Below are 17786 nucleotides of genomic sequence, written 5' to 3' on the forward strand. Positions count from 1 at the left end.
TGCTGACGCGGCGGGGGCGGTGCAGGTGAGCGCGGTGCTGCCGGGCCGGGCGGCCGGGCCCGGTTCTGGCGGAGCAGCGTTGCTCTGTCCTGTCTTGTCCTGCGCTGTCCTGTCTCACTGAAGCCTGTATTGCTATCAAAGGCCTCCTTTAACGTTCAGGTTAAGGGGAATCGCCCTGCGGTTCTCGGAGCTCTGTGTCCTCAGTAGGTCAGTAGTCGGTAGCGCTGCCTGAGTGGTAACCAAATAGAAATTACGTAAATAACATTGTGGAGAAAGGAGACATGGCAGCCGTTAATGTGACGAAGAAAGAAGTCGCTAGAGATCCAGATGGCTGCGATATCCCGTACTACGTTTCGGAATTCGTGGAAAGAGAAGTTGGCAATGACTACGATTCTCTGAAGAAGCTGGGCAGCCTCATTGAAAAGCTGTCTGAAAACAAAAAGCAGTTGGAAGAACAGGTAAGTGTCTTTACTCTTCCTCGGGGCAGTGTTTCTGTGTGAGGCTTTAATGCTTGTCTGTAAATGCAGGTACTTACGGTTTCATCCGAAGTCCCTAAAAGAATTCAGAATGCCTTAAAGAATGCAGAGGACTCTAAAAAATCTCTGAATCGGCTTCTAGAGGAAGAAACTCTCCTGTCTGATTCCATCAGCAGCCACTTAGAGAAAGCTGAGCCGTGGATGGAGGATCTCGGTGTGCTGATCAGCCAGGTAGAGGAGATCGAGCGTCACCTGTCCTATCTTAAGTGGATTTCCCGGATAGAAGAGTTAAGGTAAAGCTGATGTACTTATGGAGAATTCTTACTAGTGATACCACACAGCTTTTTCGAAGATTCAGTGTTACATAAACAAATGCAAGAAGTACATGGGAACAGCAGTTTGTCATCTGTTTGCGTAAACTGTTTTGTGTTCTCTGGTGAGAACTGGAAATTACTGCTCCAGTCTAAGGAAGGGAGCAGTAACTCTCAATGGTGCTATGTGGATAGAACCTTTTCGCCCGCTGTAAATTACAGTGTAAGAACTAAAATAATACTTGAATATCTTGAGCAGAAATGTTACACTTCAGACTTTGTAATTCTGAGTTTTCATTCTGATTTTTATCTTAATGGGAATGCACGGTGCCATCTTACTTCATGTGATTTGTGGCTTCTTTCAGTGGAAAACTTTGTGTAATGCTTGTAAAGAATGTCAGAAATTGAAAGGTACCTTTGGGTCAAATTTTGTATAGAGACTTAAGTTATGAAACAACTTGGTCTAAGCTATGAAAACGTGACAGGTCTGCTGCAGTCTGAAACTTCCTTCCAGTTTTCCTCCTGGAAAGCAAGAGAAAAAGCAGTTCTTTGAACAAGTTACTTAAAGAGCAGTGCTTCAGAGAACTTTGAGCCTCCCTTCTTTCCTTCAGCAGCTCTGCCTTCAGGTCTCTGTGACAGGCTCACAGCCACTTCAGGAACTTCACACAAAGAGCATGGTTCATAAATCCTTGCTGAGTACTGCGCATATGTGATGGGAGTGGTAACCTAGTTTGTCTCATTAAAATATTTCAGATTGAGCAAGCTGTGTGTCAACTTCTCAATACACAAATGATTCCTCTGTGTTATCTTTAGTGAATTTTCGTCTCAACTCCTCTTGTGTTTTATAGTGATAACATTCAGCAGTATCTGATGACCAACAATGTTCCAGAGGCAGCCAGTACTCTAGCATCTATGGCAGAACTGGATATTAAACTTCAGGAGTCATCTTGTTCTCATCTTCTTTCATTTGTGAGATCCACTGTTAAATTTTGGCATAAAATTCTTAAGGACAAGTTGTCAAGGTATGGGATGTCTCATCACTCCCTCATCTCATGTTGTGCTGTAGCTTTGTGGTAAAGTGTGTGTTCTGTGTTGCAGTGACTTTGAAGAAGTGCTGACCCAGCTTCGCTGGCCGTTTGTGGGGCCACCACAGTCTCAGGCGTTTGGCCTTACTGCACCAGCCAATGCTTCTGATGTTTACAACAACTTGGAGACGTTGTTCTGTCAGCTTCTGAAACTGCAAACATCGTATCCTTTAAAAATTCTTGTATTATGAGGGCAATGAATGTCAAAGGTGCACATTCTTATGGAAAGCGGTAAAACTGTTCTCTACTTTGTATTAACATTAGAATGTGCTTTTTCATATAGGAGATAAGTGAACAGAGCTAGAATTCAAAAAAGTATTAATCACTTTAATATGTCCCATCCTAGAAGGGAGAGAGAGTTGAAAATGTATGTGTGTCTCAGAAGGAAACTTATAAAAAACAGAATGATTTTCATTGAGCAGCAATAGGATCTCCTTCTGTGATTGAATGATCTTCCTGGTAGATGAGGGAAAGGCTGCTGACAGTCTGCCTAGACTTCAGCAAAGCCTTCGGCGCTGTCTCCCGCAGTATTCTCCTGGAGAAACTGTCAGGACATGGCTTGGACAGATATACTCTGCTGAGGGCAACAAAGCTGGTGAGGGGTCTGGAGCACAGGCCTTATGAGGAGCCATTGAAGGAGCTGGGATTGTTCAGTCTAGAGAAGAGAAGGCTCAGGGGAGACCTTATTGCTCTCTATAACTACTTGAAGGGAGGTTGTAGTGAGCTGGAGGTCAGCCTCTTCTCTCGTGTGACTAGTGATAGGACTAGAGGGAATGGCTTCAAGCTGCGCCAGGGAAGGTTCAGGCTGGACGTTAGGAAATACTACTTCTCTGAAAGGGTGGTCAGGCACTGGAATGGGCTGCCCAGAGAAGTGGAGTCGCCGACCCTGGTGGTGTTCAAAGAGTGTTTGGATGTTGTGCTGAGAGACATGGTTTAGCGAGAACCATTGGTGAAGGGCGAATGGTTGAACTGGATGATCCTGTGGGTCTTTTCCAACCTTAGCGATTCTATAATTCTACGAGTAAAGAAGTGGCTGGAGGACTGGGTCCAGAGAGTGGTGGTGAATGGAGCTAAATCCAGCTGGTGAGAGATCACAAGTGGTATTCCCCAGGGGTTGGTATTGGAACACATCCTGTTCAATTGCTTTATTGATGACCTGGATGAGGACATTGAGTGCACCCTCAGTAAATTTGCAGATGACACCACATTGGAAGGAAGTGTCAAGCTTTTTTTTTTTTTTTTCCTGGAGTGGTTTCAACAAACAAAACCCCAAAACAGTACTGGAATAGGAATAAACGTGGTCGTTCTACACAGTGTGGTGCTGGTAACAATTCTGGTCAGTTACACTAGAGCATTTAAATCACTTGCTTAAAGGTGGGAAATCACATATTGCACATATTATTTTCATGAATCTCTGATGCTCCTTTAAGAAACACGAATCCATGTGTCTCTTGGATACAGGTTTGAGAGTGATGATGGGGTTTTGTTTTGTTTCGTTATACTGATTTCCTAAATCATACTGACTTCAGTGACTTGTACTGTCATAGAATAAATAATTCTTAGTGGCCAGAGTTATGGTAAATATTTTATAAAACTGAAACATTTTGAGTATTGTACAAATTTGAGGAATTTTATACCTCGTGTAATACTGCCTTCAGTCAATGAGGTAGAGATAAAATGGATTTGTTTTTGTAAGCCCATTTTATTTAAATCATGCTTTTGGAGGAATTCAGTGCTTGTATTTGTCCTTGACTGTCAAACTTAGAGATGAACTGTTAACCAAACCTAAACAACTGCCAGAAAAGTACGCCTTACCCCCATCACCACCTATCATCCTTCCAATACAGATCATGCTGAATCCTCTTCAGAAAAGATTCCGGTATCATTTCACTGGAAATAAACCAACCAATGTTTTAAGCAAGGTATGGAAGAAAACAGTTTAATTTTATTACTACTGTTCTTAGTAACATTAAATTATATAGCTTTCACACTTTCATTTTGGAAATTCAGTTTCTTAAAATATGTGGTACTGGTATCTACTGAAATGTGGACAGGCATCAAGGCAGTGCTCGGAGACCTTTGAGAGGATTAATGTCTTTTCTGGGATAGGCAATATTTTTCTCTCGCCTAAATCTTTTTGAGATCATTACTGCAACCTTAGATTCACTCCCATCATTTCAGAAGCACAGATTAATTTCATCTTTGTCCTTGCAAATCGTTTTGCAACACTCAGTAGTGCTTCAACTCAAAGATTGTATGAGGCTATGGCTTTGATTTTTGTCACTGTGTTCTGCAACATTCATGTAACTGAAAATACTGGATTCAGCTGCTGGTATATAATGGGTATAATTTTATTTGACATATGTGCAGCTTACTAGTTGGAAATTGACTTTTTGTATAAGTTATCTTCAAAGGCTGAGTCTTTTCATCCAAGAATTGTCATTTAAGCAGGTTTCTTACAAGCAAAACGTTAGCACTGCTGTAATGCTTCTGCAACAGGATTTTGGAGCCATTCTGTAAGAGTCCAGATGTACAAGTCTGTGTGTTCGTATTGACAGTCTTGGGCAAATCTAAGTGTGTTTGCACTCTGGACAGTTTCTACTACAGTGTATTTTTTAATAGTGTTATGTATATTAGTGAGTTTATTAATTTTATTTTATTTTTTAAATAAGCCTGAGTGGTATTTAACACAAGTGCTTATGTGGATTGGAAATCACGCAAGGTTCCTTGATGACAAAATCCAGCCAATATTGGACAAGGCAGGATCACCAGTGAATGCTGGGGTAAGCACTTCAGTGGTTTGGTGTATGTATGAATGCCTACACAGTCAGCTGGTGCAAGCACTCCTCTGCTGATTTTACTTACTGTGCAGTGGGACTTAACACAGTCCAATAACATTTTTAAAAGTTAAATACATTTGCACGTGTTTATACGTATCTACCTCTGATTTTTCTTTTTTTGTTGTTCACTTCCTTTTTCTTTTAAAAGCTCGAATTCTCTCGTGCTCTTGTAATGCTGATTTTGGAGAAGCTGGCTGCTGATATTCCATTCCTGTTATATGATGACACTCTCTTTTGTCACCTTGTGGATGAGGTACTTCTGTTTGAGAGAGAGCTGTACAGTGTTCACGGTTATCTCAGCAGCTTTCCCAGTTGCATGCATATTCTCTCAGAAGAGTCCTGCTTCCAGAGATGGCTAACAGTGGAAAAGAAATGTAAGACTTGGAAGGAATTTTGTCGGTCTGTATATGTTTTCATTCTGATTGGGCAATATATACTCCTCAAGTAGGATAAGCCACTTGAACAAGGCTTCTACAAAAGACGTGTTCTTGAGGTCAGCAGTGAATACAACGCCCAGGGGTCAGTACTGGGTTCAGTCCTGTTTAACATCTGTATTGATCTGGGCGGTGAGGTAGAGTGCACCCTCAAGAAATTTGCAGATGACGCAGAACTGGGGGAAGTGGCTGAGTCACCAGAGGGCTGTGCTGCTATCCAGAGGGCTGTTGACAGGTAGGAGAGGTGGGTATGGTGAGAAACAACTGCCAGCACAAGGACATACTGGGGGCCACCCAGCTGGGAAGCTGCCCTGCTGAAAGGGATGTGGAAGTCCTGATAGACACTGAGTTGAACATGAGCCAGCAATGTGCTCTTGCTGTCCTGGAGGCTAATGGTATCCTGCATTAGGCAGAGTATTGCCAGCAGTTAAAGAGAGGTCCTTCCTTCCCTCTACGCTCAGTATTGGTGAGACTGCTCCTGCAGTAGTACTGTGTCCAGTTCTTCTCCCACTACCAGTATGTGGGGAGACATGGACATATTGGAAAGAGTCCGGTGTAGGGCCATCAGGATGTTGAAGGGACTGGAGCACCTCCATTGTGAGGATAGGCTGAGAGCTGGTGCTGTTCTGCCTGGAGAAGAGAGGGCTCCAGGAGATCTCATCACTGTGCTTTTCCCCTCTACTCTGCCCTTGTGAGGCCCCGCATGGAGTACTGCTTCCAGGCCATGGGCCCCCAGCACCAGAGTTATGGGGAGCTGTTGATGCAGGACCAGAGGGCCATGAAGATGACCAGAGGGCTGTGGCACCTCTCCTATGAAAAAGAGGATGAGGCAGCTGGGATTTGTCAGCCTGGAGAAGAGAAGGCTCTGGGGAGACCTCATTGTGGCCTTCTGGTAGTTAAAGGGAGTTGTTAACAGGAGAGACACTAACTTTATTCATTTGCTGATAGTGATACAACAAGGGGAAATGGTTTTATACTAAAAGGCAGGAAACTTAGATTAAATATTACAAAGAAGTTCTCTACTGAGAGGGTGATGAGACCCTGGCACAGCTGCCCATGGAGCTGTGGGTGCCCCATCCCTGGAGGTGCTCAGGGCCGGGTTGGATGGGGCCCTGGGCAGCCTGAGCAGGTAAGGGGCAGCCAGCCCACGGCAGCGGTCGGGGCTGGGTAGGCTTTAAGATCCATTTCAACGCAAACCATTCTGTGATTCTATGATTCTGTACCCAAAGGAAAGGTGCAAAGTGGACAGAGCCAGACTCTTTTCAGTGATGTTCAGTGCCAGGACAAGAGGCAGTGCGCACAAACTGGAAGACAGGAGGTTCCATCTGAACACCAGGAAGCACTTCTGTGATGTGTGGGTAGCTGAGCATTGCCGTAGGCTGTGGAGTCTCCTCCTTGGAGATCTTCAGAAGCTGCCTGGATGTGGCCCTGGTCACCCTGTTATAGGTGCCTTTCCTTAAGCAGGAGTTTGGCCATACAGACCCAGGTCCCTGCCAACCCCAACCATTCTGTGACACTTCAGTATTCTGTGGTTATTCTGACTAAAAATAGGTTTGGTTGCAGTAGTGCTCCTGAAGTTTATAGGACTGTTGCCTCTAAGCTGTATGGGATCTAGTCTGTTTATTTTTAAACAGTGTTATATTTATTTGTGCAAAGACAGACTGGAAATTGAAATGAAGGGAAGGTATGAATTTTTGAGGAAATAGAGAGGAAGTATACTGGAAAGGAACCAATCAACTATTTAAAATACCACAGTCAATCCTGATGTTACATCTGTGTCTGCAATGCTGTTACTGGAGCTGGTTCTATCTAAAACCAGTCATCAGTAGTTTTTCTTTACATGAAAACATAAAATTCAACTTACTGGAGATAAAGATTTTTATGTTTATGATTTTGGGGGTTTTAGATAATTGTTTTTTTATTATTATTATAAGTACTAACATTTACAATTCTTTTGCATCTCAGTTGCTCTTCAGAAAATGGACTCTATGCTTTCATCAGAGGCTGCGTGGGTATCGCAGTACAAAGATATCAGTGATGTGGATGAGATGAAAGTCCCAGACTGTGCGGAAACTTTTATGACTCTGTTGTTAGTTATAACAGGTAACTGCTAACCTATGGCCATTCCTGTTGTGTATAATGAATAGCAGAAAAATGGCAGCCAATTGATTCCCTTACTGAAGATTCACTGTGTCAGCAACAATCACCAAGTAAAATTGTTGCAGTGTTGTGATGCTTAAAATAAAGTTTTCCTGTTCATCTTCTGTTTTGGACACAAATGTTGGGACAAAGAATCTTGAGCTAGTGGCACATCTAGGAAGTAACAACTAAAATTTACATTTGATGTTTACCACCCTATTACTAGATATATTATAACTTGTTACAGTGCAGCAATAAAAATATGTTACTACTCCTTTTCAGTTTGGGAACTTAAGAAGCAGATGTTACTTAACACCTGTTTAAAACAAGAGCAAGTCTGGAGGCCCTTGTTTGCACACTCACTGACTTTGTCTTACTCTGCATCTGGCTTCAGGGGCCCCATGATATTGCTAGATGCTATGGTAACATTACTTAAAGGGTTAGAATACAATATGTGGAACCATGATGGGAGAGAAATCCCAGATACGTTGTTTCCTTACATATTTAGCTTTTGCAGCCATTAGTTTCCTTGATACTGTTGTGAGTCAGGTGTTTGGAAGCTAAATGCTGTATGATGCCTTTATAGTAGTAAGGATATATAGTAAACTGCCAGTAATGTTTCTTGTTTAAAACCTTTTTCTTCAGTGCTGGAAAATATAAAACATTATATAAATTCCCAGACAGGTATAAGAATCTTCCAACGGCCTCCAGAAAACTGCAGTTCCTGGGGCTACAGAAGGAATTAGTTGATGACTTTAGGATACGATTAACTCAAGTAATGAAGGAAGAGAGTAGAGATTCTTTAGGCTTCCGATACTGTGCGATCCTCAATGCTGTTAACTACATAGCAACTGTGCTGGCAGACTGGGCTGACAATGTAGTAAGTAATTATTTTATTTGAAATATTGAATAGTTTTGTTTGTTTCATAATAAAACGTGTTATTTTCAGCATTGTTTATTTAAATGTATTCAGAAGAATTAATTATGGAAAAAAGTAGAACTAGATATGAATTCAGCTTGAATAAAAAAGATATTTGGTAGATTACTATTTGATGTCTAAGCTGTATTAACAATAAAGTTGGTAGAGATATGCAAAGAGGGCCTGAGGAATGGAATAGTCTGAATAGCCATAAAGGTGGTCTCTTTATGTGCTCCATATTGTAAAAGTAAGCAAGTTGATTTTGGAGATCTGAGCCATTGCTAGTTGGAGTGTATGGAGAGCAGTAGCACACACACGTTTCTTGAATTCCTGTGCTAAGTTAGCTTAATTGGATTTGGTGTGGGTACCTGCATTACGGCTCAGATCAGGTGTGCAGAAACACCACTCATTGATAACTGGTTACGGGGTGTGAATTATTTTGCTGTGTAATAGCCCAGTGGTTACTCAGCTCTTCTGTGACTATTGCAATACAAGGTCATCCAACTGTCACACGTAAGAGACGTAGGAACAGGCACTGTGTGTGGGATGGGCAGCCTCCACATTCTTTTTACCTTCAGAGGAAACCGTGGCTCTAGGAGATGATCTTGATTTGAGGGGAGAGCAGCCTTCATGTTACGTAGCTGCATCTGCATCAACACCTTGATGTTCTTGGGAGCAAAGTGGAGACCATTACTGCTGTTATGTTGAACTCAGTCCATTTCCTTGCTGTTGGCATACCAGCAAACTTATGATATAAGACATTAATTCAAAAACAAATGTTAAATTCTAGTATATTGCTGCAGATGGGATGGGGCAGGGGCAGGTGACTGTGACTGTTTTAAAGCGTTCTGCTGTCTTAATGCGCCTACTTAGCATTTCTCTGACTCTGTTCCTTTGACCTATCTGCTGTTGCATTTGAAACCCCTATCAGTTACACTGTTAGGATTAAAACACAGTGCTTTGTTTTTACAAACGGGGACCACGTGGAAATTGTTTTTATAATCTTAAAATTGTGAGATTATGAAGGCATCAGAAGAGTGTTTTCTAGAACCTACCTGTTAAAGTACAAACAAAAAGTTCAAATAATAAGATCATTTTTGGTAGTACTTATATCTGATTGTCTTTCTCTAGTTCTTCTTGCAGCTACAGCAGGCTGAACTGGAGGTTTGTGCAGAAAGCAATGCTGTCAGCCAGCTGCAGCTAGGGCAGCTGGCCTCAATGGAGAGTTCTGTCTTTGATGAAATGATCAACCTCCTGGAACGCCTGAAACACGATATGTTGAGTCGTCAAGTGTACCATGTCTTCAAAGAGGTCACAGATGCTGCAAAGCTGTACAAAAAAGAGAGGTGATTCTATCTGCTTGCTCTCTTCTCATATTGCAGAATTTTTTTTCTGTGAAAAACGCTGAGGCAAATAAAGGCAAGAATAGAAAAATAAGAAAAATCAGTTTTCTGAATAGGAAGGGCTCAGAGTAGCAAGCATTTGAAGGTTTTTTTTATGCTTACTTCAAGCCTATTTAACATTATGTTTTCTAAAGCACTTCTGCAATAAGTGGGCACATTGCCTTAAAAAAACAAGGAAGAATTCTGGGTAAGTATAATTTAGATGAGAATTGTTCTCTTCAAAGTAGTATTAGAGGTGGCATGTAGCGACTGCTTCTGTCTTCACAGAGTCACAAGGTTTCTTGACTGGTTGATGAGGAGTTCCTAAAATACTTCAGTAAACAAACACAACAGCTCAGTGATTACTTTTAGCTTTGAAATGGAAAGGGAGAAAACTGTGCGCCATTGAAAACAGCTAAGATTTGTTTCAGTGATGTTTTAACTTCAGCTGTTGTAATACAAATAATTTCACTGTAATGATTTCAGTGTGATAATTTCTTTCAGGTGGTTATCTTTACCATCTCAAGCAGAGCAGGCAGTAATGTCTTTATCAAGCACAGCTTGCCCAATGTTGCTGACTCTACGGGACCGCCTGCTGCAACTAGAACAGCAGCTCTGTCACTCTCTGTTTAAAATATTCTGGCAAATGCTCGCAGAGAAAGTGGACACTTACATATATCAGGAGGTAGGTGTTCACCAAATACATGCGGTACAGCATAGGTGTGATGGTGGCTGGCCTGAACAGAAGATACACCCTTTTCTGTTGGCAGATAATTATGGCGAATCATTTCAATGAAGGAGGAGCAGCACAGCTTCAGTTTGACATGAGCAGAAATCTTTTTCCTTTGTTTTCACACTACTGTAAGAGGCCAGAAAACTACTTCAAGCAGTAAGTAGGAAATCTCATCTGTCAGTATTGCAAAAGAGAATGTCCAGATGCATGTTCTACATATCAAGGGTTTTTTCACAGTTTGAGAGGGGAAGAAAGAAATCATGTGGATCATCTGTGCTCCTAGGGAGGCACAGTGTTGACATTTATAACAGAGAATACTTAGGAAGAATAAATATGCTATTTCATAGAATGAATCATAGGATCATAGAATGGCCTGGGTTGAAGAGGACCACAATGATCATTTAGTTTCAGCCCCCCCTGCTGTTTGCAGGGTTGCAAACCAGGCTGCTCAAGAGCCACATCCAGCCTGGCCTTGAATGCCTCCAGGGATGGGGCATCCACAGCCTCCTTGGGCAACCTCTTCCAGCGTGTCACCACCTTCTGTGTGAAAAACTTCTTCCTAATATCCAACCTAAACCTCCCCTGTCTCAGTTTAATGAGGAATGGTTTTATCCTATCACTATTCACCCTCACATTTGTCATGGTTTAAGCAGTACTTTCCAGTACAGTACTTCTGGTCCTTTTCAGAAGTCAGTGGGAGCTTTTTTTCTTAGTTGCTGGGCACACAAAGTTAAATATCCCATGGTTGCTTCTTTTACTAATCCATATGCACCTTTTTCCCTCATGTAGCATCAAAGAAGCCTGCATTATCCTGAATCTGAATGTTGGTTCTGCCTTGCTTCTGAAGGAAGTACTGCAGTCAGCCTCAGAAAGCGAAGCACCATTACAGCCAAACCAGCCATCAGCAACAGCAGCACTAAATGAACTGGGAGTTTACAAATTAGCACAACAGGATGTTGAGATTCTTCTCAATTTGAGAGCTATTTGGCCAAATACAGGCAAATAAAGACTTTCTTCAGAAGTGGTTAAAACTTAATCTAGATTGCTCTTTTTCAAACAAAATAAGCAGAAAGCTGTGTCACTGGTTTGACCTAATCTTTTTATTACGTACAGTTCCAAAAAATAACTTCAAGATGCTACGGTTGTGTCTTCTAACTGCACAGATCTTACTTTGTTTTCCATCACTACTTCGTCTTCACGCTTAGTAATGAAGAGCCCGGGAGCTTCTACTGAATGTGTTATTTGTCTTTTGGTGGTCTGCCTTGTTGAGTGGCCGTGCTGTCACATTGCTGTAATGAATACACAGCTGATGCATGTATGCAAGTGCAGCTACATACGGTATGGGCAACTGCTCCGCTCTCACCTAAGCACAGATGTTTTCTACTTCTGCATCCGCAGTGTAAGGGGTGTTCTGTATTAAAATGCGCACGGCAGGACTCAGCATGGAGTGAAGGAATATATCGCTGTTTTATTTATCAATACTAACTCAAATTTCAATTTTATTTTGTTTTTGCTGTCCCAAAGTGCCCTCTATTTTTTGAATAGGACTTCCTTTATTCTTGAGCTTTTTAAAAGCTGTGTTATTTGGCAATGCTGTCTTTCTCCAAACACCAACATGTTGAAGTTGCTGAAGCTGATGCTGTTTTTTGTACCGGTGCTGAAAGGCCCCATTTGAAGGAGGAAATGCCAAAACACTTATTTTTGATTTGTAAAAGGGATTTCTACTTAATCAGGCCATCTCATTATCTTAATTAATACATTTCTAGTGCCTGGTAAGCAGAAACATGTTTTTGTCATTTGTTCCCTTTAGCCCATAACTAAAATGGATGGGGGAAAAAATAAGTGCACTGCTTAAAATCGTCTTGACACACTATAGTAAGTAAATGGATGGAGCAAAATACCTATTTTTAATATACAGAGCAGACCACTGTTCAAATTACTACACAGTCCATCCTTCCAGCAACGTTTTCATCCTAGGACAGAAGAGAACATCTGGTTAGGTAAGTTAGGGAAACTGGTTTGGTTTTTTACAGTGGCTGTCAGTTACCAAAACGACGTCCCTCGAAGTATCCTATAACCATCAGCAACGAGTGCAATGTGGAGCTCGCTTCATCCCCATTACTGTCTCTGCTGCGGTTGAACACGCAGCGTTGCCAGAGCAGCGACTCGCCTGTGGGGCGCTGGGCAGCCCGCTCCCGTACCGGAGCTGGGTTTGGTGGCACTGCCCGTGCCAGGGAGTTGGAACTCGTGATCCTCGGGGTCCCTTCCAACCCAAGCCCTTCTATGCTGCTCTGGCCTGCAGGGTTGCCTGATGCTGCCTGGTTTGTGGGGGAGGGAATGGGAGAGGGCTGCTTTGCAGGGATCCCGAAAGCTCAGCAGCCCAACCGTGCCGTACGGCATCGACTGTCTTAAGCCCTGCGGTGCAGGGTGGGTAACCTTCAAGGAGGAGCCGCTGCGCGACCCTCCCGGCGGCACTTACACTTCTTCTTTGAACGCGGGCAGTCTGATCTCCTCCTCATCGCCGACGCGCAGCTCTGCTGTGCTCAGTCCCAGCGTCTTAAGAGCTAAGGGGACGGAAAGAGGTTCCTGAGCAAGCCTTCGAAAGATTAACTTCACAGCAGAACGCGACCGGGCTATCTGAAAGCTTTCTGACAAAGCCGCAAACGCGCGGAGACGGCGCTCCCGCGGACCGACCTGCCCGGCACTGCCTGCCCGTCACGAAGCCGCGCCCCGCGGCGTCCAACATCCGGAACACGGCCTCCACATCCGCCTCGTCCAGCACTCCGGGCATCGCCGCCTCCCCGCGCCGCGCGGCGCGCACCGCTTCCAGCACCTGGATCAGGAACTGCCGCGGCCGCTCTGCAACGGAGCGAAGCCGGGGCTGCCGCGGGCCCTCCGCGCCCGTTCTTCTGCCCCTCCCCGCGTCCACCCCGAGGGCCTCCTTCCCCGCCGGTTCTGACGGAACCCCTCTCCCTCCGGAGCGCGGCGATAAACGCCCCCGACCCCTCGTTTCCCCTCAGCCCCTCCCCCGGGGCGCCGCACCGGGCCGGTGGTACAGCAGCAGCGCGGCGAGGCGGTGCAGCAGCGCGGGCAGCCCGTGCCGCTCCAGGTACTCGCGGCTCTGCTGCTCGCCCGCCGCCATGGCGCGTTGCTAAGGAGACCGCGCCGCCACAGCCGCCGCGGCGCCGCCCCTCACAGCCGTCGCGGCCCTCGGGGCCGCCGCAACCCAGAGGCGCCAGAGGAGGGCGGGCGGAGCGGGGCGGCCCTCGGGGCCGGGAGGGGGCGGCGGGTGAGGGCTGGGGGCGGGGAAACGGCGTGTGGTACGGCGCGGTTCTCCTTTAGCGGGCGGCAACGGTAACCAGCACGAAACACGGCTCTAAAAGATGGCACTTGCGGTGTGCGCGCACAGCAACCGCAGGCTGAAGTCAGCGTGCTTCTGTGAGGAACGGTTCCAAGAATCACCAAGCAGAGCAGACCTCCACAGGAACACACACACACACACACACACACACAATTTCATTTCTTTGTTAAGAAAGCACAATTTATTTCCTCGAAAAACGTTCTGATAACGCACCGTGTAGGGCACTTGTTGTCCTCGGCTCATAGCACAGCACCAGCTGCACCAGGGTAAGCTCCGAGGTGCTCACTGGGCTGACACGAGAGGAACTGCATTTCTGGCAATGAGGAAAAACAGGATTTGGCAAAATCATCTGAATGATTTCTGGTTCCATCACAGCAATGCTGCTAATCGAGTTTTAATCACAACCACAGGAATCATTTCTATTTTTGTGTGTTTAATGTGCCTTGGTTATTTGTTTGAAATCGAATTTTGGTGAAAGACTTCCTTACTATCTATCTGCTGTGGCGGGAGATGAGCCTCTTGTAGGATACAATGCATAACTTCAGCCTTTTATCTCATTACAGAGGACTACATAGACTACCAGCAGTCCTAAAGAGTGGGACGAAGAGGAGCAGGGCCTGCAGGCAGCCATGCTGCCAGCTGCAGCAGTATTCGGCTGGCAGGGGAGAACGGGCAGATGGGCATTTGCCCAACTCAGAGGGTAGAAGACTGAAGTGCAGGGCTGTGGGAAGAGACGGCAGCAATAGGAAAGGAGCTGGAGAGGTGCCTAGGGCTGCCATATGGAATGGCAGAATAATTTTGGTTGGAATGGACTTCTGGTCAACACCTCCCCTCACCCCAGCCAAAATGGGGCTGGCTTCAAAGGCGAGATCAGGTAGTTGGTAGCACTGTCCTGTCATGGTTTTACTATCTCCAGGATGCTAATTCCACAACAGCTGCTGTTCCCTGTTCTGGAGTTTGACCGCATTACAAAGATTGTGTCTAGTTCCCCTTGCTGTACCTTACTTCTGTTGTGTCTTCTGTTGTGCACCACAAGTTCTTTACAGAGAGAGTGGTGAGGTGCTGGAACAGGCTGCCCAGAGAGGTTATGGATGCCCCGTCCCTGCAGGTGTTCAAGGCCAGCTTGGATGGGCCCTGGGCAGCCTGGTCTAGTATTAGATATGGAGGTTGGCGGCCCAGCATGCGGCAGGGGGGTTGGAGCTTCATGATCCTTGAGGTCCCTTCCAGCCCAAGCCGTTCTATGATTCTCTGACTGTCTATAATGCCATCTAGTCTGTGACACAGACACCCTTCGTGGAAGGGTGACTGTGCTTCTTCAGAAACAAAGACTCACATTCACAGGTAATATCTAAAGTGCTTGGCTCTGTGAACGCAGGAAGACAAGACTTGTTGGAGTAGATAGTAGTACAGCCTCGGCCTGTGCAGCCTCAGACAAAGCAGGTGAAGTGAAAGGAAATGCCACAGCATATCTCTAGGGAGAGATTCAGGAAAAAGTCCAATTGAATGAGAAGCGGAATGGTAAGGCTTTGAGTGTCACCAAGTGAGAATGACAGCTACTGAAAAAGCTAGCTAATGAGTAACAGACAGACCAAGTAGTGAGGAGGGTTTGGTATTAGGGGAATACCCCAAGGAGCACTTCTTCAAAAGTGACTCTGCTAGATGAGCCCCTGAGGGAGGATGTAAATCATCACCACTGCTTCCTTCACATTTGGATCGTAGGACAGGAGATCTATAGTCCAGCTTCCTGCTCTGAGCAGGGTTCAGAGCTGAGGTCAGATGGCATTGCTCAGGGCTTTATCCAGTTTGAACCTGAAAAGCTTCAAAAGTTGGAGACTGCACAGACTGAAGCAGTCAGTGCTGATACACTACAGTCTCCATGGTGGAAAGGTCTTTCTGTCTACCCAGCCTGAACACCCCTTGTGTCAGCTTATGCCCATTGCCTCTTGCCATCCCACCACGTAGCACAGCTGAGCCTGGCTCTGACCTCCTTGTGGGTTCTGGCAGGCTGCTGCTGCGTCCCCTAAGTCAGGGCAAGTGACAAGGTGGATGGAGCCAGAGCTTCATTACGGTGCTCATCCACTTTGTGTTTCCTTTTTCCTTTTTCTCTTCTCTCTTGGTGACCTCATGAGCAATCTTGGGCCAGTCTGGGTGAAAGGAGTTGGGGATTGGAAGATCAGTACTGGAAGTCATGGGATAAGTAAAAGCAAATAGCTGCAATTTAAGAGTGGAGCTGACCAGAAAGGAAAGCTTTGTGCATATGCTGTTGAGAGAATCTTAAGGACTGTGGGCTGATGTGTTCTGCATCTGTGGTAGGGACGGGTTGAACCTGAGTAATCCTTTCCAGGCCACGTGTGCTCACCTGTGACACAGCACTCCAAATCAGCACTGAGTAAATTTGCTGCTGGGAAGGGAGGATGGTTCCTCTTCTGCAGTGATGCTTTGTCACCATTCCCCTCTCTGGCTCGGTCCAGGCCCAGCTGCAGACACACGGGACTTGCTAGTTTATTGGCCAGTTACTGCATTTACACCAGCAGGCCCTTACACCTGTAGCATTCTGTACACTTACTTTGTTTGTGACAAACAGCTTTTCTGAAAAACAAACCCTGTGTGGTGTCATGTTAATCTTTAACTGCTCTGAATTAACCGAACCCTGCTTTCATTTTGGAACCAAACCTGACAGGTTTGGAAAATACACAGAGGGGCAGCGGAACGTTCGGCACCACATGGAATCCCTTCTGGTGTCTTTACCTTCAAAATGAGCCTCTCCTGGGTCCTGAGGATTTCTGGCAAGCTTCCCTTGAAATGGGGAAAGCTTTTGGAATTCCTCCTTTCTCCCTTCTGTGGAGAGAGCTGCTCACAGACTAGATCTTCATACTACATCTTCATGTTACTGCAGGTCAGCCCTAACCACTAAAAAAGGCACCTCCCCCCCACCCCCCAAAAAAGAGAATCCAGCCCATGTAATTTGTGATGCGTTACGAAATGAGAACAGGAGAGCATGCATGCCATCTACCGTGCATTCTGCAGCTCAAGAGTCAAACCAGGGCCTGCTGCTGAGTTACCAGCTGCATCTGCCTTCAGCTTAGGAAATTAAGTCTTAGAAGAGGTCTGTACTTGTTTGGAGTCATAACTTTCAGGAGGGATTCATGGAGAAAAACAGCAGAAAAAGCTGCATGAAATAAACACAGCGTTCAAGAAGTCTGAATCTGCTGCATGAATCTCCTCCAAACATTTCTGGAACCACTACTTGGCGTGGCTTCCAATTGTCAGTCCTGACAGATTTGGATGAGTAAAACAGATCCTGGTTGCAGACAGCAATGACTTTCTTCTAAAACAAATATTTCCCCGGTAAAAACAGAAGCCTAAGAACTAGAGTGCAATAAATAAAAAAAGTTCTGGCGTGATTTGCTTACCTCTGCAACTGGTGGCATTTAGAGCGTGTTAGATAATAGGAGAACACTGTTGCGAGCAAAATACTTGTTGCATAACCCAAAAGGGTGTGGGAAACCAAACAGAGAACAGCTTGTAAAGCAGGACAGCAAAGCTGCAAGCGCTAATAAATGACTCAGTCATATTTGGAAAATAAATGTAGGGTCCTTGACCTCTGCTGGCTGTGACCGATGATGGCGAGCAATCCGTAACTCGTGGCTGCAATAATCTCTTTTCTCTGTTGTAGCCTTGATTTCTAATGTCTGTAAGAAATACCATCTTACAAACACAATGTCTCTTCAGCTATCTTCAGAGGAGACCTGGAGATCGCTCCCTGTCAGATGAAACTTCGACATTTACTGTGACCAAATGGTGTTTGTTTCTCTACAGCATACTGAAAAGGATAAACTCAAGACTAAAAAGAAACATCAAAATATAAGCAGCCCAAACGTACTGTGTGGTAAAGAGGAAGTTCAGGATTAGCTTTTGCCACAGGCATCAAGAACAAGCAAGACATTACACAGAAAGCCGTTCAGCTGGAAGGTAAAGTCTTCTTCCTATTTCTGTTTCGTGTAACGCGGGGCAGCTTGCTATCTCCTCTGCCTGTTCTAAATGTATGCAGGCACAGCCCCAGCTTGCAGTTTGATTTCTTGCTTTCGGGACCATGCTGCAATGAT

The 17786-nt window shown here is 45.0% G+C and overlaps 2 protein-coding genes across 6 annotated transcripts; one reads left to right on the top strand and one right to left on the bottom strand.

Annotated features, from left to right (window-relative positions):
* The first annotated feature begins 2 nt into the window (after positions 1-2).
* Positions 3-11821, top strand: RINT1 (RAD50 interactor 1). Its single transcript, NM_001278117.2, has 13 exons — positions 3-458; positions 528-769; positions 1636-1809; positions 1886-2035; positions 3638-3794; positions 4545-4655; positions 4861-5086; positions 7112-7249; positions 7966-8165; positions 9336-9550; positions 10091-10271; positions 10357-10475; positions 11109-11821. Exons 1-13 carry the CDS (start codon positions 282-284, stop codon positions 11323-11325), a joined length of 2307 nt encoding a protein of 768 aa, NP_001265046.1. The 5' UTR covers positions 3-281; the 3' UTR covers positions 11326-11821.
* Positions 8156-13472, bottom strand: EFCAB10 (EF-hand calcium binding domain 10). 5 transcript variants are annotated; one of them, XM_025153708.3, is made up of 5 exons: positions 13362-13472; positions 13014-13178; positions 12799-12883; positions 12221-12292; positions 8156-10346 (listed from the first exon to the last, which is right to left on the bottom strand). In XM_025153708.3, the coding sequence occupies exons 1-4, from the start codon at positions 13459-13461 to the stop codon at positions 12259-12261; spliced, it is 384 nt and encodes a 127-aa protein (XP_025009476.2). In that variant the 5' UTR covers positions 13462-13472; the 3' UTR covers positions 8156-10346; positions 12221-12258. The 5 variants fall into 5 exon arrangements, with proteins under 5 accessions (XP_025009476.2, XP_004934810.2, XP_001232475.2 ...); XM_004934753.5 differs by lacking the exon at positions 8156-10346 and adding an exon at positions 11398-11608; XM_001232474.7 differs by lacking the exon at positions 8156-10346 and adding an exon at positions 11398-11730.
* Positions 13473-17786: the final 4314 nt, after the last annotated feature.

This window comes from Gallus gallus, chromosome 1, assembly GCF_016699485.2.
Source record: "Gallus gallus isolate bGalGal1 chromosome 1, bGalGal1.mat.broiler.GRCg7b, whole genome shotgun sequence".
NCBI lineage: Eukaryota > Metazoa > Chordata > Aves > Galliformes > Phasianidae > Gallus > Gallus gallus.